This window comes from Bombus vosnesenskii, unplaced genomic scaffold (genome assembly GCF_011952255.1).
Source record: "Bombus vosnesenskii isolate JDL3184/JDL3185 unplaced genomic scaffold, Bvos_JDL3184-5_v1.1 scf7180000013308, whole genome shotgun sequence".
In the NCBI taxonomy this organism is placed as follows: domain Eukaryota; kingdom Metazoa; phylum Arthropoda; class Insecta; order Hymenoptera; family Apidae; genus Bombus; species Bombus vosnesenskii.
The window spans coordinates 378,717-401,489 of record NW_022882957.1 but is presented as its reverse complement, the minus strand read 5'-3'; the positions used below and the strand labels follow the sequence as shown (position 1 = coordinate 401,489).

The following is a 22,773-nucleotide window of genomic DNA, read 5'->3' as shown; positions in this document are numbered from 1 at the left end:
AATTATCCTCCGTCATCCGATCCTTATCTTACGCACAGTGACTAACTCACGCGATTACTGTAACACATACAACTGAAACTAATTGAAAACTAAACTTTATCACAAATGCAATATACTGTATAATATAATATAACTGTGGTTCAGATCACAAACGTGATGCGACAATAGGAGGTAAGATACAGAAAAAAAAGAATGATAACATTTACGAAAAACGTATTGTAACCGCTTCAATTCTATTAAAATATCGTACATAAAAATTACATAGAATTCATGGGAGAAACATTTCTAATACCATACGTTCGCACTTATGGCTTTGCCGTGCATACATACACACCTCCTCGCGGATCGAATCAACTAGTGGTTAGGAGGTAAGTTCTGCACTGGCAAGCTGCTCGCATCAGGTTTGTTGAGAGAAAGCCGACGAAATTAGCACATGCGCGATGTCGAAAGCTTCAGTAATCGATGTATCACCGTTCATCATTGCTTCAGTTGTGCGCGCACTTTCGACTCGTTAATATCATCCCATACAGCATGGTCGTCCTTGTAAATCCATCAGCCCATTCATGGGACAAAGATTGGATGTATAGTGTCCAGATAAATCGTTGGTTACTCAAGTCAATCGGAGTCTGGCCTCTCTCCCTGTGTATCACAACAACAGAAAAGATCAATTCCATCATCCTCACCTTGATTAGCTCCTTTCTAATAAGTTTTCTCCTGGTACCTTGCGCTCTCTGCACTGTTCTCGACAAAACAGGCGATCTCGATACCAAGATCAAAATGATCGGTCCGCTCAGTTTCTGCGTGATGGCTGCGATTAAATATTACATCCTCGTCTCTCGTGGTGCCAAGATTGGAAAATGTATCGAGAATATTCGCTCAGACTGGGATCGTATTCATGCGCAACTGCGACAAGAAGACAGAGAAATTATGAAAGAGAATGCAAGAATTGGGAGATCTTTGGCGATCTTTTGCGCTGGCTTCATGTATTCTGGCGGATTTTTCTATACCACCGTGATGCCACTATGCACCAAACGCACGGAAATCATCGACAACGAAACCGTGAGGTCACAAGCGTTTCCTATTTACCGCGGTCTACTGGATCCACGGACTAGTCCTTCGTTTGAAATCGTGCAGTTCATGCAATGTTTGGCTGGATTTGTGATATATTCGGTAACTGTGGGTGCTTGCAGCTTGGCTGCTGTATTCGTCATGCACGTCTGCGGACAGTTCGGAATCCTCGTGAGAAAGCTTCAAAGACTCGTCGGTAGTCTGGAAGAAGGAAAGGACTTGAACGTTCATGAACAAGGATTAGGCGATATTGTGGAACATCATTTACACATACTAGGGTAAAAAATGTTTCAATGTTTATGTAGATCGTATAGATTATGTAAACGTATAATTTGCAAACAATTTTTAGTTTTATATCTCAGATAGAAGACCTTCTTAACGAGATATGTTTCGTGGAACTAATAGGCTGTACGATGAATATTTGTTTCCTTGGATATTATTTACTCACGGTAGTGAAGTGATGCTGATAAAGATATTAAAGTACAGTAGAACTCCATTTATACGAACTTGTATAATTACGCATAATTTTCACAACATTAAGAAATACCTTATATAATTGAAATTCATATCATGAGGGCCACACGTATCTCTTCACCAGCTTTGATCTTTGGTTTACCTAATAGGAATCCATGTTCACATTAACAGATTCAAACAACCGAAATTCATTTAATTGACTAAATTTATATTTACTATTTTACAATTACTAACTAAATTTTTGCTCAAATAAGTAAAGTTTACATAAACGGAGTTGTACTGTATCGATATATTAAATTACATTTGTCATGTTTTGTTGTCAATTTTCTAGGAATGGGAGCAAAGTGAAACTATAGGAACATTGACTTATTGCACATTGCTCATATCATTTACGTTCAATATTTTCATCCTGTGCTACATTGGGGAAATTTTATCTGAACAGGTAATTTACTTATTTTGAAAGTTATTGTTTGGTATTATTTTACCTAAAATATAAATGAAATTCTAATAAAATACTGTAATTTCAATATTGTAGTGTAGGAACATTAGTCTATCGGCCTATATGATCGATTGGTATCGTTTGCCACAAAAGAAAGCACTAGGACTGATTTTAATATTCGCCGTTGCAAACTCTTCCACGAAATTAACAGCAGGAAAGCTCGTCGAATTATCGTTAGCCAGTTTCTGCAGCGTAAGCAGCGTATATTTATCTGTTCGTTGATTATTTTGAATTATATAATCCGCATTCTTGTAGAATTTTCTCCGCTACAGGTATTAAAGTCCGCATTCGCATATTTGAGTCTGCTTCGTACTCTCACTACATGAAAAAACGAAATCGTATTATATTTGCTTTCGCATCTTCTTATTAAAATCTAAAGTAGTTATCGGTAAAAATGTGTTTCCAAGTTCTACTGATTTGAAAGTCTATATTTTAGAAAATTGGATTCATTTTTAAGTATGATAAATGCCTAGATAAATGAAAATTTGTAAATCACTGTAAAGTAAAAATTTTGAAATCTTAAAAGTATTTCCATGCTATTTCCTGAAATATTCTTTCGAATAAATACATTGTACGCGACAACATGACCATTTGGCATTTCGAATCGCTTGTCATTTGGGAGTTACCTCATATTAATTCAAGAACAATAAAAGAGATATTTAGTGCAATAAAAATGCCGTACTAAAATAATGAAAAATATAGTAACTTGCAATAATATTTGTCTGTATCTCGCTACATAAATAATTGAAGAATCAACTTGACGGTCGTGCACTCAAATATATATTTCATACACGGACAGTATCTACTAACTCCAGTATAATATATTCCAAGCAGACAAATTATTTAAAGAAGATATTTACCTTCACCCACTAATTTCTGTAGTAAGACTTTTTAACACATATTTTTTATAAAAATGTAGCTCGTTCTCTATTGCGTGTACATTGTCGAATTCGTACGACAAGTGTCAACAATTTGAATCGCACGTAGATTAATTTACCGCCACAAAAAGCGGTAAACAGCAACTGACAGAATCGATCGGCGCGAATCCTTTGACAAAGTATGCGCGCACATTGGGTAACACAGAGTACTTTCCCCCTCGATTCAGTTGCAACGGCGACATTGCTGAGTGAACACAATGGCAGACGACCCTGTAACGGTTGAAAGAAAATTTGGTAGTCTTAGCGAGTACAGCATACAGGTGAACCGATGGATCTTAAAACCAATAGGCGCGTGGCCCTCCTCAAATTCTACTACTAACCGTGAAAAATTCATGTCATGGATTTTGAATGTAATTTGTTGGTGCTTTTCATTGTTCACTATAATTCCTGGAGTATTAAACATCCTGCTCGAGAAAGAAGACCTTTACCTCAAACTAAAAATGTTTGGTCCGCTTAGTCATTGGTGTGTCGGAGGATTCAATTACGCTGTGTTGTTGCTACGCCAAGGTGACATACATTATTGCATAAAACATATAAGAACCGACTGGAAGACTATAACAAGATTGGAAGACCAACGAGTAATGTTAAAGAATGCAAAACTCGGTCGCTACATCGCGTGTTTCTGCGCCGCTTTCATGCACGGGAGCGTCTTTTGCACTTGCCTTGTATTAGGAGCATTTAAACGAACCATCGAAGTCAGAAATGAGACCATCCTCGTATATACTTTACCTTGCCCAGCGTATAAACTTCCAGTTCAAACTAATCCAGGACACGACATCATTCTTGGTACACAATTTTTATCAGCATTTATCGCAACATCAAGCGCCGCTGGCGCGTTTAGTCTTGCTACAGTATTCGCAAGCCATGCTCTTGGTCAGTTAAACATAATGGTAACTTGGATCAACGAGTTCGTGAATCAGCATTCGAAAGATCAAAATAGTAATGCTCGAGCCAATAAAATAGGCGTAATCGTGGAACATCATTTGAGAGCTCTAAGGTAATACTTGTTTTTATATTCTTATTTTGATAATTTAATGAATTTGACTAATGTATTTTGAAATGCAGTTTGATCGCACGTATCGAACGTATTATGAGTCCAATATGCTTCATGGAAATGTTCAAATGTATGCTGGGTATGTGCATGCCTAGCTATTACATTCTTGCGGTATGCTAAATATATTAAGAAATGTGTATGGTAATTCTATAGGACCACTGATTGGAAACAAAATTTCTACTATGAAATGAAAAAAGCAATTATCAAGTGAGACTTTTATTGTCACAGCCAAGAATCTTTGAGTTTATAAATTAATTATTAAGTAATTATTAATTATTAATTAATTATTAATCATTGGATATATTTATTAAATTTAAACATAGTTTGTGTTAGATTGTTTGAAAATTTGCTTTCGCTCCGTGGGCCTTCAATATAATAAGTTTCGTACATTTTTATGTTGAAAATTCAAAAGAATAATGTCTAATGTTTTTACAAATACTTAAATCTGATTAATATATGCTCCCCGAATTAAAACAATAAAAATGCTATAAAATTCGTCTGAACATTATAGTTGTTGAATCTAATTGGAAATATTTACTTTTCCTCAGGAATGGTCTGAACATAATATTCAGAACATAGCTGCATATGTTATGATAATTATATCTATGACTTGCAACATTTTTTTAGTATGTTACATCGGTGAAATAATAATGGAAAAGGTAATGAACGTACGGTAACATAATCTAATACTTTAAACTCATTGACTCAAATGCTAATAGTGTAAAAAGGTTGGAGACATGGTTTATATGGCAGACTGGCATCATTTGCCTGACCAAGATATCATAAATCTGATTATGATCATTTCTCGGTCTAGCATGGAAGTTAAAATAACTGCGGGAAAGATCATTGACATGTCCGTATTAACATTCGCCAATGTACGTGTTCTCAATTTTGTTAATTTTGAAAGAATAAATATATATGGAAAAATAAATATTCATGGAGTCACGTGTGATTGCAGATAGTAAAGACAGTTTTTGCGTATCTAAATATGCTATGTCAGACGACGATGACGTAAGCTGCACATATCTTTAACGTATATCTACTTAGACAATAAAGTTTATCATTTTTCTGTTGAAATAACTTGAAGGTACAAAAAATATTTCTTTCGCCTTTTATGATGATTAAATGTGTGCTTGTGAGGTGTGCAGTGTCTGTAAAAAAGAACATATTATAGCATAAATGTCATCGAGATGGTTGATAAAATTATAATTATATCTAATCATATTTGTAAACAATTAATTATTGGACAACATTCCTGAAAAATTAATACTATTGAAAGTTCATGTGAAATGATTATTATTTTAATCTAGAATAGCTTTTGAAATTATTACTGATTAGTATGGATTAGTTATTTTTTACTTATTCAAACAATATCAAATATATTTATATTTATTCGTAAAAACATTTCTAGAAATTTCACTGGATTGTATAGATGCACATACATACCTTGCTACGGATTGAATCAACAGGTGGTTATAAGGAGATTTCAACTGCACAGACAGTAAGCTTCATATACCATGCTGTTAGCACATGCGCAATTCTAAAACTTCATTGTAGCTAATACGCACTTACGCACAAGTGTCTATCAATCATCGTGCAATGTACTTCAATCGAATGTCTTCTGTTACAGATATTAAAATCGTTACTGACTACGCATGTTACAGCCGTCATCTCAATATACTCAATATACTTAATATACTGTACTATCACTACTTGAAAACACATTCTTCTATAAACTAATGTTACATCTACATATTTCTTATGATAGCAAAACTATAATAATTAAAATTTAGAATGATTATTTGAGCAGAATTATTCCAAACTTTACACATTCACCTACCAACTTGTGCACCGAAATGATCTGATACATTTCAGATTTCTAAATCATATTTCACACTTAAAATGTCTCCTCTGCGAATGTACAAGTCCTTCTCCGCTCCATTCCCCCAATATTGCTCGACTCATAAAACTGCTATCAACAACTTGAAGCGTATTGAGATTCGTTTACAGCAAAAAGTTGCAGCAGGTCACTAAACGAATCGATCGGCGCGAATCCTTTGACGAAGTATGCGCAAGCAATAAGCAACGCGAACTATTGTTCCCCCGGTTCAGTTGCATTCGGAACTTCGGTCAGGGAATACAATGGCAGACGAGCTGATTGCAGCTAAAAAAAAGTATGGTAATCTCGGTGAATACAGCATACAGTTGAGCCGATGGTATTTACAACCAATGGGAGCTTGGCCCAACTCACCTTCTACCACGAGACGCGAAAAGATCTTAGCGCAAATTTCAATCGTGATCTGTTGGTGCATCGTATTGTTCACAATAGTCCCTGGTTTTCTTCATATAATTCTCGTAAAAGAAGATATTTACTTGAAACTCAAGACGCTTGGTCCTTTAAGCCACTGGTGTGTCGACGGGTTCAATTATGCTGTGCTGTTGTTACGTCAAGAAGATATTAATTATTGCATAGAACGCGTGCGATCCGATTGGAAAATTATAACGAGGGTGCAGGATCGGTATGAGATGTGGAAGAACGCGAAACTCGGTCGTTACGTTGCTGGATTTTGCGCAGGTTTCATGCAGGGCACCATGATTTATACTTGCATTGTATTGGGTGCGTTTAGACGGACCATCAAAGTCGGCAACGAAACCATGGACATATATACTTTACCTTGCCCGGCATATAAATTCGCAGTTCAGACTAATCCGACACACGACATAATCCTCGGTACACAATTCCTGTCAGCACTTGTAGTGAGTTCGGGCGCTGCAGGTTCTTTTAGTCTTGCTACCGTATTTGCAAGCCACGCTCTTGGTCAGTTGAACATAATGGTGACGTGGGTCGGCGAATTCACAAATCAGACCAAGCAACAGAATAAGCAAGCCCAGATTAACAAAATCGGTGTAATCGTTGAACATCATCTGAGAGTTCTAAGGTAATATTTTACTTTATCCTGATATTTTAATAAATTTACCTAATGTAATATTAAATTCAGTTTGATAGCACGTATTGAACGTATAATGAGTCCAATATGCTTCATGGAAATGTTCAAGTGTATGCTGGGTATGTGCATGCCCTGCTATTATATACTTGCGGTATGCTGATATAATAACAAATATATACATATATGGTAATTTTATGGATCTACCGACCAGAGGCAAAATTTCTGAAATAAATTAGAGGAGAACGAAGAAAGATAGAAAGATTTGTATTTTATCCCTAAGTGTCGATAAGAGAATTATAAAACGAAACTTTCATTATTTCCAACAATAATTATTGAATTATATCTTTTATTCAGTAATCATCAAATATGTCAATTATCGTTTATCATTCATCATTGTTATTATTGATAAATATCCAATGTTCGTTAATCATTGAAATTTTGCTTCTGTCCTGAGAACTTGTAACTTTTTTGTATATTTCCTTATTAAAAGTAATTTGTCTGACTATATATTCATCGATACTACTGCCTCAATTCCACAAAGAGATTTTTATACATTTTATTTACTATTGCCACTACAATCTGATAATGATTACATGATATTAAAAAATATGTTCTCTACAATAACAAATATGATAATATAAAATTTTATTTAAGTTTTACAAATTGAGACAAAAAAGAAAAGAACTGTAATACTTATCAACGTAGACAATAGAGATGGTCGATCCAATTAAAAATATTTATATTTTCCTTAGGAATGGTCTGAACATAATGTTCAGGCTATGATCATATATGTTATGGTATTTCTATCTATGACTTTCAACATTTTCTTAATATGTTATATCGGTGAAGTACTCAAGGAACAGGTAATAAACAGGCAACTTAAGCGACAATCTTAAACATAATTATCTGCATGATTGATTGAGTTACCGGTTATGTTGCTGATAGTGCCAGAAAGTTGGTGACATGGTTTACATGACGAACTGGTATCAGTTGCCTGATAAAAATATCCTTAGTATAATTATGATCATTTCACGATCTCATATGGAAGTTAAAATAACAGCTGGAAAGATAATTACCATGTCCGTGTACACTTTTGGTAATGTATGTCCTTTTAATTCTCTTAATTCTTAAAAAATAATATTATTAATTCTCAAGAAATATCCTTTGCAATTACAGATAATAAAAACTGTTTTCACCTATTTCAATATGCTTCGTCAAACGACCATGATATAGACTGCACATGTAAGAAAGATATATTTAGATAATAAACTTAGTAGATTTTTTATTCAAACATATTTATGTAAAGTTGAATATATAAATAAGCATTTCTTTTACCTCGTATATATGTGCGTCACAGATACCAAATGACGTTACATTGAACATGGAGAAATATGCGTTATATTATTCGAAAGTATTTTTTTATATGCTTCACATCCGTACTTCTTAAACGATCAATTTCACGAAAATTCAATTGATAGAAATAGTACTTCACAAAAATTTGTTTCAAAATTTTACAATTGCACTAAAAGTACATTAATCCTGTTGTTCTTCTTTCTTTCTCGCATTTACATCCTTCCAGATATCTCCTTCTCAAACTGAGAAATAGTTTATTCATAAGAAGCGTGACATAAAAAGAAAAATAATAAGACTCTAAAACCATATATTTAGAAGCTATCAGTATAGAAATATAATTTTCGATCATAGAGGCCCAAGAAAAACAACAAGGTTAAGCAAAATGACAAGAACTATTGACCACATATCGCTATAGAGACGAGTCCCCACAGTGGAAACCCAAACACAAGCCAGCCAGGAGTAACATGTGACTGCAATACGCGTAATACCTATCGATTATGAAATAAAGTTTCATTCATTCAGTTTTGCGCTTGCGTCCCAATATATATCCCTTTCAGTATCGTTGTGAGCATCGTTCAGTGAGTTTAGTCGACGCTGTGCGCCGAAAGCGTCAACATGCGATCCTCCAGCGATGTCAACGATCATCTACAAAATAGCCATTACAAAAGCGACATATATCACACATTCCAATTTTGTCATTGGATCTTGAAGCCTTTAGGCATCTACTTTTTCCTGCACGATCACGTGAACAAATTCGAGAAAATAGTGTCTGTGTTGTTAATCATAATTTGCTGTTCAATCTTGCAATTTGTCATCGTGCCATTCGGTTATTATATCTTGTTCTATGAAAAAGACATGAACATGAAAATCAAATTCTTGGGTCCATTAGCATTTTGTGTAACTGCACTGTTTAAGTACGGTTACCTTGGCGTAAAAAGTTCAGAACTCGGTCGTTGTGTCAAACATGTAAAGAAAAATTGGAAGATGCTGCAAGACAAAGATCATCGTGCAATCATGGTTCGATACGTGACCATGGGCAGAAATCTGATCACTTTATGTGCGGCATTTATGTATACCGGTGGTCTGTCTTATCACACTATTATGCCATTATTATCGAAGAAGAAGATTAATGAGAACATAACGATCAGGCCGCTCACCTATCCTGGTTACGAGGCATTTTTCGATATTCAAGAAAGCCCCACGTATGAAATCGTGTATTGTATGCACTGTGTTTACGTTCTGGTCACAGGTAATATCACGATGGCTGCATATAGTTTGACGGCGATTTTTACTACGCACGCCTGTGGACAGATTAAGATACAAACGTTGAGGCTGGAGAACCTGAGGAAGAATGGGAAGGCGTTGGAAAATGGGATCGAGGATCATTTGGCGGTTATCGTGAGTGAACACGTGGAGATTCTGAGGTAAAGCAGTTAAATAATTAAGAAAAGAATGGAAAGAAAATTTTGAACGAAGTTTGATAGAAAAATCTTTGTGCCCTCAAACATTAAAGCATATCATTAAAATTCATTAAAAAAAAATCTTCTATACATCGTTTTCTGTGCTTAATTCATTTCTAGAAAAAGGTACACTTATACGACTTTCCTACTGAACCCTTTAATTACATATTATTATATTGCTCGAGAAATAACTATGACATTGCAGATTTACGAAAAACATTGAAACTGCATTACAAGGATTATTCTTGATAGAAGTAATGCTGTCCACCTTGCTAATATGCTTACTCGAATATTACTGTATGATGGTAAAAGTAACGCAAATTATTATTCTATATATATCAAATAACAAATATTATTAACGTAATCTCGTATATGTATAGTTATATATAAATTATTATGTAATTAATATTACACGTATATGTATCATAACATATGTATAATTTCAAATACCAAAAAACAGTATATGCGTTTAAAACAACAATTATAAAGCAATATATTTTAGGAATGGGAAACTAGCGATTCAGTCGCGATCTCAACGTATATCATCCTTTTAACTTCTTTCACCTTTAATATACTGATATATTGTTACGTAGGAGAGCTTCTTCTTGGGCAGGTATTTATAAAAAGTATATACTCAAGACGTGATTCATTCATACAGTTTTTCGCCTCATTATTCACTCCATGTTTCAACATAGACACTTAACCATTGGATAATTAACCATTGGCATAATAGATATGAGTGTTGTACCAGGGTAGCGAAATCGCGACCGCTTTGTACGATATAGAATGGTACAATCTACCTGGGAGAAAAGCTCGTGACATCGTTCTGGTGCTCGCCATATCGAAATACCCTCTGAAACTCACGGCTGGAAAAATACTCGTTCTATCGATGAACACTTTTGGCGTTGTACGTGATCTCGAACTGAAAATGAAATTTTTAACAAATAATAAAGTTTATTATTTTTAGGTGTTGAAATCTTCGCTAGTTTACCTGAACATGCTGCGAACGGTTACTGAATTCTAAATAAAGTAACCAAGATATGGTAAAGAAAAGAATCCTGTACCTGAATTCTACGTGAGTTATCGGATATGCTGCGCTTAAACCGAGATATATTGTTGAAATGATTAGAATTATTTTAATATAATAAAGTACTTGCGTTACGTATTAAAATAATTTGGAAAATAGATTTATACAATAAATACTTGAAAGTTCAATTTACGATTATACGTTAAGAATTTAAAGAGAATATTAAAAGAGAAGTATGAATATTAAAAATAATATCACAAAGTTCCTCTCAATTACACTTTTTGTTACTCTTTTTTGTACTTTGTTGGACACTAACACTAAATTTTCATTAGAATGAGATTTAAGATATAATTGAAGATCTAATTTTATATAAACCGAAGAACAGATAAAAAACTTTTACAGTCGTCCTATTTGCATAAAAGATATCATATGATACATAAAAACGAATATACTAAAAATAAATTTAGAAAATAACACAGTTTAAATAAACATTTTTTTAATTCATAACATTAATGGTATAGTGTGCATAGTTAATATAAAACAATACCAATATAGATGTACGATATAATCGTATTTCAAATCTCATTGCATTAAGGAACCACAATAGTACATAAAAATCGTTCAATAGAAGAAGTAGACGACATACACTTATCATCCGATCAAATGATTTCTTTGCACTATGTCTCGAGCACTACCCTCCAGCGAATGTAAAACCTGTAAATGAAGAAACAAGTATGAGTGCTCGCTAATTATCGACGAAAGTTTCCCCACTGTGTGTCCCCTTGCCTACAAAGCGCACACACGTGGAGGAGTTCAAACGAAGAGACGCGCGCTTGCGTTCTAACCATATCGTGTCGAAAGTTTCTATCCTGTCGATCAGTCGTCCCTGTACACCAGAGCTGTCAGTATGCATGATCGACCATACACCACAGTTGATGATCAGCTGAGAAACATACATTATGAAAACGATATACATTACACGCTGCAAATGTGCCAATGGCTGTTAAAACCAATCGGAGTGTGGCCTCTCGTTAGTAATCATACCAGTAAACTAGAGCAGCTTGTCTCGGTCATCCTGATGATCATGTGCTTCTCCAGTTTGCTCTTTATTATCTTACCATCATTTTATCATATCTTTTTCGTGGAGAAGAGTGTGCACGTGAAAGTGAAACTGCTCGGCCCAGTTGGCTTTTGTCTCTCTTCCACGATTAAATATTGCTACCTTGGTGTGAAAGGAGCCTTCTTTGAACGATGCATCCAGCATGTTGAAAAAGACTGGAAAATGGTACAGGATCCGAATCATCGAACGATCATGTTAAAATATGCGACGGTCAGCAGAAAACTCATCACACTTTGTGCCATTTTTCTATATACTGGCGGAATGTCATATCACACGGTAATGCAATTCTTATCGAAAGAAAGGAATAAGAAGAATTATACATTTAGACCATTGACTTATCCTGGCTACGATTCGTTCTTGGATACTCAATCCAGTCCTACGTACGAAGTTGTGTTTTTCCTCCAGTGCTTCGCTGCTATGATCATGTACAGCGTGACGACGGTTGCATACAGTTTAGCTGCGATCTTTGTTACTCACATTTGTGGACAGATCCAAGTACAAATAGCAAGATTGCATGATTTGGTGGAAAACGAGAAGAGAAAGAACAACGGCCGTGATTCTATGTCCGTTATCGTGCACGATCACGTGGAAGTTTTAAGGTAAGGAATATAAAATAAGTATACAACGAGAGTTTTATAAAATGAAGGAAATGTTAGAGAACGAAACACGTGGATATTTTAGATTTTCGAAAAATGTTGAGGAAGCTTTGCGTGAAATATGTCTGACGGAGATTGTCGAATCGACGATTATTATGTGTTTACTCGAATATTATTGTATGATGGTAAACAATTCAATTAATATCTCTTTATTTTCTATGGTTATGAAAAGATGTTATTCGCAATATATTTCAGGAATGGCAAAATAGCGATGCGATCGCCATATTAACTTACGTTACTCTGTTGATCTCCTTCACATTTAATATATTTATATTTTGCTACATAGGCGAAATTCTCACTGAACAGGTAGCTACAAAAGAATTTCGCTTATTTATGTATTTTTTACGTTATTAAGTGTTTTCGATGGTCGTAATCAGTGTAGCCAAATTGGTACAACTTCCTATGAAATCGAATGGTATCAGCTGCCAGCTAAGAAAGCTTATGACCTAATTCTACTGATCTCCATATCTCACTATCCACCAAAGCTGACGGCCGGAAAAATAATTGAACTGTCTCTGAATACTTTTAGCTCTGTAAGTCTTTATTTTTGAAATAGTGTTAATATTATGACACAATTAAATCAAAGTTTTACTCTTTACTGTTTCCAGGTAGCAAAATCGTCGGTAATTTATTTGAATTTACTTCGAACAGTTACCGACTGGTAATTTAACTTACGATTTCTGATCATATTAACATGAAATTATGCCATTCCACTACTGAAAAATTATCATTACAGATATTCTGTCCCAAATGTGATGCTGGCGTTCTACTTGGAATTTACACAATTTATTTAATATTCTTAGTGAAATCGGATATTTATTGTTGAAATAATTTGAATTATTTTAATATTAAACTTTACAATATACAACAGACAGAATAATACGGTAAACGATTGAAAATTGGAAAAGTGGCATTAAAAACTGGATTGATGATTGAATTCTAGAAACGATACACGACAGGATTTTAACCTTTCGTTTTTTTCCCATACTTACATTTTTCTTCTCTTCATTATCCAGTAAAAAAAAGATGTTAATCTTACATTTTCAGACATATAAAATAGTATTACTGGAAATATCCCTAAAACATCTCCGTCCCTTTTCATAAATCTCATCGCGTATAATTAAATTCTAAAGCTGCTGCTAACATAAAAAGTTACCATATAATTTTCTTCAAACAAAGCAGACTGGTTAAATATATATATATAAAGATTCCAACAATTTAAAACGCTGATAGTGTGATATGTGTATTCAACACAAAGTATAATACGTTCTGACATACAGTAGTACAATATATATATTATAATTTGAAATATATATCTAACATAAAAATATTAATTCATAGTTCACATCATACGTCATTTAGGAACCATAATAAGATATGTCATCATCTATAACAAAATTTAAAAAGTGGACTACAACAAACTTATTATTCGATCACACTACTTCTGCGCTCTGTAACTACACTCAAGTACCACAGTTCGCCTCCAACATGCGAGTACAGAACCTATAAAAGATGAAAAAACTTGCATGCTTAATAATCACCGAAGAAAGTTTCCCCTACGAAGCCCCCTCATTCACGAAGCATGTGGAGAAGTTCATCGAAACGGAGAAGCGCGCGCTTGCGTTCTGACAATATCGTGTTGAAAGTTTCTATCCTATCGGCCAGTCGACAGTGTGCACTAGAGCTGCCAGTATGTATGATCGATCATACACTATAGTTGACGATCAACTAAAAAATAACCATTACCAAAACGACATACATTACACGCTGCAGATGTGTCAATGGCTGTTGAAGCTGATTGGAATATGGCCTCTCCTTAACAATCATACTAGCAGACTCGAACAGCTCCTCTCAATCGTACTCATGATCACGTGCTACTCCAGCATATTCTTCATCATCTTGCCATCTGGTCATCATTTTTTCTTCGTAGAGAAAAATTTATATATGAAGATGAAAATGCTCGGTCCGGTTAGCTTCTGTGTATTTGCAACAGTTAAGTACAGTTACCTCGCCCGAAAGGGAGCCTTCCTACAGAGGTGCATCCGACAGCTCAAAAATGACTGGAAGAGAGTGCAGGATCCGAGTCATCGGGCGATTATGTTAAAATACGCGGGCATTAGCAGAAAGCTTATCACCATGTGCGCTGTTTTTATATATACAGGTGGAATGTCCTATCACACGGTGGCGCAATTCTTGTCCAAGGAGAGGACTAGAGAAAATTACACAGTTAGACCATTGGCGTATATCGGTTACGACCCGTTTTTTGATACGCAATCCAGTCCTACGTATGAAATCGTGTTCTTTCTTCACTGCTTCGCTGCTATGATTATGTATAGCATCACCACGGTTGCATATGGTTTGGCTGCAGTGTTTGTTACTCACGTTTGTGGCCAGATTCAAATACAAATAGCAAGATTGCAGAATTTGGTGGAGAGCAAGGATCGTGATCTCTTTAGTGTGATTGTGCACGATCACGCGGAAACATTAAGGTAACGAATATCAAAGTTGTTAATTGATAAGATCTCCAACATGATAAGAGTTTATGCACTTTTCATACAATTTATATATCGTACAGTCGGTGACAAAAATAAATGAATAGGTAGTGCAAGGTGGTATCAATAAAGTTTCGTTAAATACGACCTGTTTGCAAAAAAAATGTAAATATTAATTTCAATTATTTAATAAATAATCTATATATTATAATGCTATACATATAATAAATAAAATGTAATTCAATACACTACTAATACTAATTCGGTTAAACTTCATTGATATCTCCTCCGCCTGTACACTTAATCTCTTCCCGACTGTATTCTAATGTATAACGAAATCTTTTATATTACGAAAAGAATGTTATATAAAGAAGTAAATGTATGAAAATTTCAGATTTTCAAAGAACATCGAAGATGCTTTGTATCAGATATGCTTAACAGAAATCGTAGAGTGCACGATTTGCATGTGTATACTGGAATATTACTGCTTAATGGCAAGCAATTGAACTGATATGTCTTTATGTATTTTAATGATTAATTGCAAGAAAGTGTCATTATGTTAAATGCTTTTTAGGAATGGGCAAACAGTGATCTAATCGCTACATTGACTTATATGACTCTGTTGACCTCCTTCACATTTAATATATTTATATTTTGCTACATAGGCGAACTTCTCACTGAACAGGTAGTTAAACAGGAATTTCGCTTATTTACACATTTTCTATATTATTAAGCGTTCTTAATGATCGTAATTAGTGTAGCCAAATTGGTACAACTTCCTACGAAATCGAATGGTATCAGCTGCCAGCTAAGAGAGCTTATGACCTAATTCTACTGATCTCTATATCTCAATATCCACCGAAACTAACGGCCGGTAAAATTATTGAATTGTCTCTGAATACTTTTAGCTCCGTAAGTTCTTATTTTTTAAATAATTTTAATATTATGACACAATTAAATCAAAATTTTGTACTTTACTATTTCCAGGTAGCAAAAACATCGCTAGTTTATCTGAATTTACTTCAAACAGTTACAGACTAGTAATGAAATGTATGATTTTTGACAATACTACCATGAAATAATGTTAGTCTATTGCTGAGTACTTACTTTTCCAGACATTCTGTCCCAAATGGGATGCTGAAGCTGTACCTGAAATTTACATAATTTATTTAATATTCTGAGTGAAGTCTCCAATTTATTATTGAAATAATTTGAATTATTTTAGTGTTAGACTCTAAAATATACAACGGATTAAATTATACGATAAACGTTTGGAAATTTGAAACGTGAAATTAAAAACTGAATTAATGATTGTATTTTAGAAAGGATATGCAACAGGAATTCTAACTTCTGTTCTTTCTTTTTCCCATACTTAAATTTTTCTCCTTTTCATAATCCATTAAAAAAGAGGTCTTAATCTTACATTTCCGGACATGTAAATTTCTGAAAAATTTCCTCCAAAATATCTTTGTCTTTTTTATAATCCATAAGGTGTATAATAAAATTCTATAGCCGCTATTAACATAAAAGGATATTGTCACAGCGCTTCAAGACAATTGTAAAGCCTTCCAGTCTTCAGAAATAGTTTAAGGAAACGACAGCTGCTTCTGTACAACAAAAGACAACACAACGATGCAAAATTGTGTGGTATTAGTATACTATTTTCTTTTCTTTAAACTCTGCGCGCTTTATTATTTTCTTGCATGCAAACCTTTAGTCGGACACTCGAACTTCGCATGCGATCACCTGTCGCTGCTCTGATGTGACCTGTATGTCGCAACTGGACTTCCTCTTTCTATGAAACGTGCACTAACCAATTGCTTTTTCTGTCTACCCTCTCTAACTAAGCCCAATAACTTGCCTAGTAATAGAACTTCATTAAGTGAACACTCATTTCTTCTACCTAGTATCTAGTCTCTTCCAAATTGCCCTTAAGCTTTAGAGACTCAATTGCTGTAAATTGCAGCTCGACGCAATAGAGTAAAATTTCACATGAACAACCTCTCGCATTGCAACAGGTACAACATAATTTTTCTAAAACGAAACTGAAGTCCATTACACAAAACAGTCTAAAGACTATTAAATAGATACATATATAAAAATTATTACAATTTGAAACATCGATAGAATAAAATGTATATGCAATATAAAATATAATACACACCGGCACGCAATAAAACGATATATATATTTGACACAGAAATATTAATTTTTCACAGCCATTTAAAAAGCACAATAAGATATATCGCCACTTATAGTAAAATTAAATAAGTGGTACACGACATACGCTTATTCTCCGATCGCATGATTACTCTGCACAGTAACTCCACTAAACCTCTTCTCCAACATGCGAATACAGAACCTGTAAAAGATGAAAAAACTTGCATGCTTAATAATCACCGAAGAAAGTTTCCCCTACGAAGCCCCCTCATTCACGAAGCATGTGGAGAAGTTCATCGAAACGGAGAAGCGCGCGCTTGCGTTCTGACAATATCGTGTTGAAAGTTTCTATCCTATCGGCCAGTCGACAATGTGCGCTAGAGCTGCCAGTATGTATGATCGATCATACACCATAGGTGACGATCAACTAAAAAACAACCATTACCAGAACGACATACAATACACGCTGCAGATGTGTCAATGGCTGTTGAAGCTGATTGGAATATGGCCTCTCGTTAACAATCACACTAGCAGATTCGAACAGCTCCTCTCAATCGTCGTGATGATCATATGCTTCTGCAGTATATTCTTCATCATCTTACCATCTGGCCATCACTTCTTCTTCGTAGAGAAAAATCTTTATATGAAGATGAAAATGCTCGGTCCGGTTAGTTTCTGTGTATTTGCAACAGTTAAGTACAGTTACCTTGCCCTAAAAGGAGCCTTCCTGCAGAGGTGCATCCGAAAGCTCAGAAATGACTGGAAGAGAGTGCAAGATCCGAGTCATCGGGCGATCATGTTAAAATACGCGGGCGTCAGCAGAAAGCTTATCACCGTGTGCGCTGTTTTTATATATACAGGTGGAATGTCCTATCACACGGTGGCGCAATTCTTGTCCAAGGAGAGGACTAGAGAAAATTACACAGTTAGACCATTGGCGTATATCGGTTACGACCCGTTTTTTGATGCGCAGTCCAGCCCTACGTATGAAATCGTGTTCCTTCTTCACTGCTTCGCTGCTATGATTATGTATAGCATCACCACGGTTGCATATGGTTTGGCTGCAGTGTTTGTTACTCATGTTTGTGGCCAGATTCAAATACAGATTGTAAGGTTGCAGAATTTGGTGGAGAGCAAGGATCGTGATCTTTTTACTGTTATTGTGCGTGATCACGTGAAAATTTTAAGGTAACGAATATCGAATTTATCAATTGATGATATTTCTACCGTTATAAGAATGTGTGAGCTTTTTACTACAAATTATATACCATACAGACAGAGACAAAAATAAATAAACAGGTAACCCAAATTAATATCAAAGGAGTTTTATTTATTTATTTACGAAATAGTCTATATAATATAAGGATATACATAGAATAAATGAAACTCGATATAAGACTAACACCAGTACGATTAAACTTCGTGCTGATTACTATTCTTGGTTGTTCTAATTGGCTACTTAGTTTCCTGCTCAACTGTATTCATATACATGTTCAAATATTTCTTATGTTATAGACGGGATTTTATATAGAAAAGTAAATACATCGAAATTTCAGATTTTCTAAAAATATCGAAGATGCTTTGTACCAGATTTGCTTGACAGAGATCGTAGAATGCACGATAAATATGTGTATGCTCGAATATTACTGCTTGGTGGTAAGCAACTCAATTAATATGTATTTATTTACGTTGAAGATACATTTTAAGAAATTGAAATTTTGATAAATGTCTTTTAGGAATGGGCAAACAGTGATCTAATCGCTACATTGACTTATATGACTCTGTTGATTTCCTTCACATTTAATATATTTATATTTTGCTACATAGGTGAACTTCTTTCTGAGCAGGTAGTTGCAAGACAATTTTGTTTACTCGCGTATTCTCTTCGTCTCATTAGACATTCTCAATGATCATAATTAGTGTAGTGAAATTGGTACAGTTTCCTATGAAATCGACTGGTATAACTTGCCAGCTAAAGAAGCTTACGACCTAATTCTACTGATCTCTATATCTCAATATCCACCAAAACTAACTGCCGGAAAAATAATTGAATTATCTCTGAACACTTTTAGCTCCGTAAGTTTCTGATTTGTAAACAATTTCACTGTATACCGAATCGAATAATTTAAATAAAATAGAATAATAAACTTCTGCACTTAAAAATTTCCAGGTAGCAAAAACGTCATTAGTTTATTTGAATTTACTTCAAACAGTGGCAGATTGGTAAGAACACTTATCTTTTACTATCAGAATCGTAAAATCATATCATCATATTATTAAAAAATTATTTTCGCAGATGAAACCTCTTCGAAATGTGAAATTCAGGTATCAGAATTAATTGTAGTAGATGATCAATCTAAATAGGAATAGTTCCAAATTTGTCCAGTATTAAAAGTGCAATTTTTTTCAATACAAAGTGTATCTCTTCATAACAACTGTATAGCTTACAGTCGTATACCATTTGAAAAGCAGTAACACCTAATCGTCGAGCACTTATGCATGATACCAGCTTTCGATCTCTTCTGTTTGCCTTACAGAACTAGTTTCTAGCTGTACATATAACATATAATATCAGACGCTCGTTTTTTAAGCAGTATGCATCGATTTGCAAGTTGCGAATAGTAATATATTTTCAGATGTACGCACAAGACATCACGAGCTCAAACTTAACAACCTCACAATCAATGCACTTGAATTTGTAAATAGCTGCATTTGATTCGTTTATAAATATGCACCTCCGCGACCGATGTCAGAAAGATCATCCGCGAAATCTAAATTATGAGAAAGAAATCGATAACGTAACGATACACAACAAACAAAATCTGAGTACCATCGAGATGTAACCCACCGTGCTAGAAGACATCAGCATGGTTTCACCAAACAATTTATATTACTGACAGTACCAGAAAGTTGGTGACATGGTTTACATGACGAACTGGTATCAGTTGCCCGGTAAAGATCCTTTGTATAATTATGATCACTTAACGATCTCAAATGGAAGTTAAAATAACAAATAGATACATATATAAAAATTATTACAATTTAAAACATCGATAGAATAAAATGTATATCCAACATAAAATACAATACACATTGACATGCAATAGCATAATATATGTATTTAACATAAACATATTAGTTCATACTTCACATCTCATCATATTGAAATCACAATAAAGTATTTCATCCCTTACAGCAAAATGTTAAAAGTAGAACACCACACACGTTTATTAGCTGAATGCACGATTTCTTTGCACTGTAACTCCACTAAACCTCTTCTCCAACATGCGAATACAGAACCTGTAAAAGATGAAAAAACTTGCATGCTTAATAATCACCGAAGAAAGTTTCCCCTACGAAGCCCCCTCATTCACGAAGCATGTGGAGAAGTTCATCGAAACGGAGGAGCGCGCGCTTGCGTTCTGACAATATCGTGTTGAAAGTTTCTATCCTATCGGCCAGTCGACAGTGTGCGCTAGAGCTGCCAGTATGTATGATCAATCATACACCATAGGTGACGATCAACTAAAAAACAACCATTACCAGAACGACATACATTACACGCTGCAGATGTGTCAATGGCTGTTGAAGCTGATTGGAATGTGGCCCCTCGTTAACAATCACACGAGCAGACTGGAACAGCTCCTCTCAGTCGTCGTGATGATCATATGCTTCTGCAGTATATTCTTCATCATCTTGCCATCTGGCCATCACTTCTTCTTCGTAGAGAAAAATCTTTACATGAAGGTGAAAATGCTCGGTCCAGTTGGCTTCTGTGTATTTGCCACAGTTAAGTACAGTTACCTTGCCCTAAAAGGAGCCTTCCTGCAGAGGTGCATCCGACAGCTCAAAAATGACTGGAAGAGAGTGCAGGATCCGAGTCATCGAGAAATTATGTTAAAATACGCGGGCATCAGCAGAAAGCTTATCACCATGTGCGCAGTTTTTATATATACAGGTGGAATGTCCTATCACACGGTAGCGCAATTCTTGTCCACGGATAAGACTAGAGAGAATTATACAGTTAGACCATTGACTTATATCGGTTACGATCCGTTTTTTGATACGCAATCTAGTCCTACCTATGAAATCGTGTTCTTTCTCCACTGTTTCGCTGCTATGATTATGTATAGCATCACCACGGTTGCATATGGTTTGGCTGCAGTGTTTGTTACTCATGTTTGTGGCCAGATTCAAATACAGATTGTAAGGTTGCAGAATTTGGTGGAGAGCAAGGATCGTGATCTTTTTGCTGTTATTGTGCGCGATCACGTAGAGACTTTAAGGTAATGCATATCAAATTTATTAATCGACAAGACTTCTCTTTTAATACGAATGAATTTTAACACGATAAGAATCTGTGCGTATTTTCCTGCATCTTTTGCACATACTGTTGGGAACAAAAATAAGTGGATAGGTGGTGAAAATTGTTATAAAGTTTCGCTAAATACGGAACACCTACGCAATAATATAAATATTAATTTCATTTTTTTACTAAATTATCTATGTAATGTAGGGATATATAATAAGGATATATAATAAATGAAACACAATAACATTAATACCAGTTCGATTCTGCTTCACTGACCGCTATCCCAATTGACCACTTACTTTTCTTCTCAAATGTATTCATACAGATATTTGAATATTTTACATACACATATATCTTCTTTTTTGGAAATTTCAGATTTTCGAAAAATATCGAAGATGCTTTATACCAGATTTGCTTGACAGAGATCGTAGAGTGCACGATGAATATGTGTATGCTCGAATATTACTGCTTGATGGTAAGCGATTGAATTAGTATATGTTTCTTTATGTTAAAGATAGATTGTAAGTGAACATAATTGTGATAAATGTATTTTAGGAATGGGCAAGCACTGATCTAATCGTTACATTCACCTATATTACTCTGTTGACTTCCTTTACATTTAACATATTTATATTTTGCTACATAGGTGAACTACTTTCTGAGCAGGTACAAATTTCTTTTTTATATATTTTTTATTTCATTAGATATTCTTAATGATTATAATTAGTGTAGCGAAATTGGTACAGCTTCTTATGAAATCGACTGGTATAACTTGCCTGCTAAAGAAGCTTACGATCTCATTCTACTGATCTCTATATCTCAGTATCCGCCAAAACTAACTGCTGGAAAAATAATTGAATTATCTCTGAACACTTTTAGCTCCGTAAGTTTCTGATTTGTAAACAATTTCACTGTATACCGAATCGAATAATTTAAATAAAATAGAATAATAAACTTCTGCACTTAAAAATTTCCAGGTAGCAAAAACGTCATTAGTTTATTTGAATTTACTTCAAACAGTGGCAGATTGGTAAGAACACATATCTTTCACTATCGTAATCATACAATTGTATTATGCTACTATTGAAAAATTATTTTTTCAGATATCACTTATTAAATCTAAAATGCAGGTATCAAAATTAATCATAGCAGATAATCAATCTAAATTCGAATAGTTTCAAATTTGTTCAGTATTAAAATCAGTGAGAGAAA

At 34.6% G+C, this 22,773-nt stretch overlaps 8 protein-coding genes across 8 annotated transcripts; all 8 read left to right on the top strand.

The window, feature by feature from the left end:
• The first annotated feature begins 531 nt into the window (after positions 1 to 531).
• LOC117234703 (odorant receptor 67a-like) lies at positions 532 to 2,367 on the top strand. Its single transcript, XM_033496184.1, has 5 exons — positions 532 to 1,346; positions 1,418 to 1,517; positions 1,874 to 1,984; positions 2,078 to 2,233; positions 2,314 to 2,367. Exons 1-5 carry the CDS (start codon positions 532 to 534, stop codon positions 2,365 to 2,367), a joined length of 1,236 nt encoding a protein of 411 aa, XP_033352075.1.
• A 710-nt stretch (positions 2,368 to 3,077) lies between these two features.
• Positions 3,078 to 5,220, top strand: LOC117234744 (odorant receptor 82a-like). The gene is made up of 5 exons (XM_033496239.1): positions 3,078 to 3,976; positions 4,045 to 4,144; positions 4,582 to 4,692; positions 4,753 to 4,908; positions 4,992 to 5,220. Exons 1-5 carry the CDS (start codon positions 3,177 to 3,179, stop codon positions 5,046 to 5,048), a joined length of 1,224 nt encoding a protein of 407 aa, XP_033352130.1. The 5' UTR covers positions 3,078 to 3,176; the 3' UTR covers positions 5,049 to 5,220.
• Positions 5,221 to 5,964: 744 nt separating this feature from the next.
• LOC117234702 (odorant receptor 82a-like) lies at positions 5,965 to 8,112 on the top strand. The gene is made up of 4 exons (XM_033496183.1): positions 5,965 to 6,972; positions 7,033 to 7,132; positions 7,734 to 7,844; positions 7,927 to 8,112. The coding sequence occupies exons 1-4, from the start codon at positions 6,176 to 6,178 to the stop codon at positions 8,110 to 8,112; spliced, it is 1,194 nt and encodes a 397-aa protein (XP_033352074.1). The 5' UTR covers positions 5,965 to 6,175.
• Positions 8,113 to 8,708: 596 nt separating this feature from the next.
• On the top strand, positions 8,709 to 11,009 carry LOC117234743 (odorant receptor 49a-like). The gene is made up of 5 exons (XM_033496237.1): positions 8,709 to 9,758; positions 10,000 to 10,099; positions 10,297 to 10,407; positions 10,546 to 10,701; positions 10,762 to 11,009. Exons 1-5 carry the CDS (start codon positions 8,950 to 8,952, stop codon positions 10,816 to 10,818), a joined length of 1,233 nt encoding a protein of 410 aa, XP_033352128.1. The 5' UTR covers positions 8,709 to 8,949; the 3' UTR covers positions 10,819 to 11,009.
• A 633-nt stretch (positions 11,010 to 11,642) lies between these two features.
• On the top strand, positions 11,643 to 13,262 carry LOC117234736 (odorant receptor Or2-like). The gene is made up of 5 exons (XM_033496228.1): positions 11,643 to 12,540; positions 12,623 to 12,722; positions 12,793 to 12,903; positions 12,975 to 13,130; positions 13,206 to 13,262. Exons 1-5 carry the CDS (start codon positions 11,729 to 11,731, stop codon positions 13,260 to 13,262), a joined length of 1,236 nt encoding a protein of 411 aa, XP_033352119.1. The 5' UTR covers positions 11,643 to 11,728.
• Positions 13,263 to 14,143: 881 nt separating this feature from the next.
• Positions 14,144 to 16,130, top strand: LOC117234748 (odorant receptor Or2-like). The gene is made up of 5 exons (XM_033496243.1): positions 14,144 to 15,086; positions 15,484 to 15,583; positions 15,664 to 15,774; positions 15,846 to 16,001; positions 16,077 to 16,130. The coding sequence occupies exons 1-5, from the start codon at positions 14,290 to 14,292 to the stop codon at positions 16,128 to 16,130; spliced, it is 1,218 nt and encodes a 405-aa protein (XP_033352134.1). The 5' UTR covers positions 14,144 to 14,289.
• A 1,295-nt stretch (positions 16,131 to 17,425) lies between these two features.
• Positions 17,426 to 19,414, top strand: LOC117234701 (odorant receptor 85b-like). The gene is made up of 4 exons (XM_033496182.1): positions 17,426 to 18,437; positions 18,803 to 18,905; positions 18,986 to 19,096; positions 19,170 to 19,414. The coding sequence occupies exons 1-4, from the start codon at positions 17,620 to 17,622 to the stop codon at positions 19,335 to 19,337; spliced, it is 1,200 nt and encodes a 399-aa protein (XP_033352073.1). The 5' UTR covers positions 17,426 to 17,619; the 3' UTR covers positions 19,338 to 19,414.
• A 1,311-nt stretch (positions 19,415 to 20,725) lies between these two features.
• Positions 20,726 to 22,515, top strand: LOC117234700 (odorant receptor 4-like). The gene is made up of 4 exons (XM_033496181.1): positions 20,726 to 21,521; positions 21,935 to 22,036; positions 22,117 to 22,227; positions 22,289 to 22,515. Exons 1-4 carry the CDS (start codon positions 20,739 to 20,741, stop codon positions 22,454 to 22,456), a joined length of 1,164 nt encoding a protein of 387 aa, XP_033352072.1. The 5' UTR covers positions 20,726 to 20,738; the 3' UTR covers positions 22,457 to 22,515.
• Positions 22,516 to 22,773: the final 258 nt, after the last annotated feature.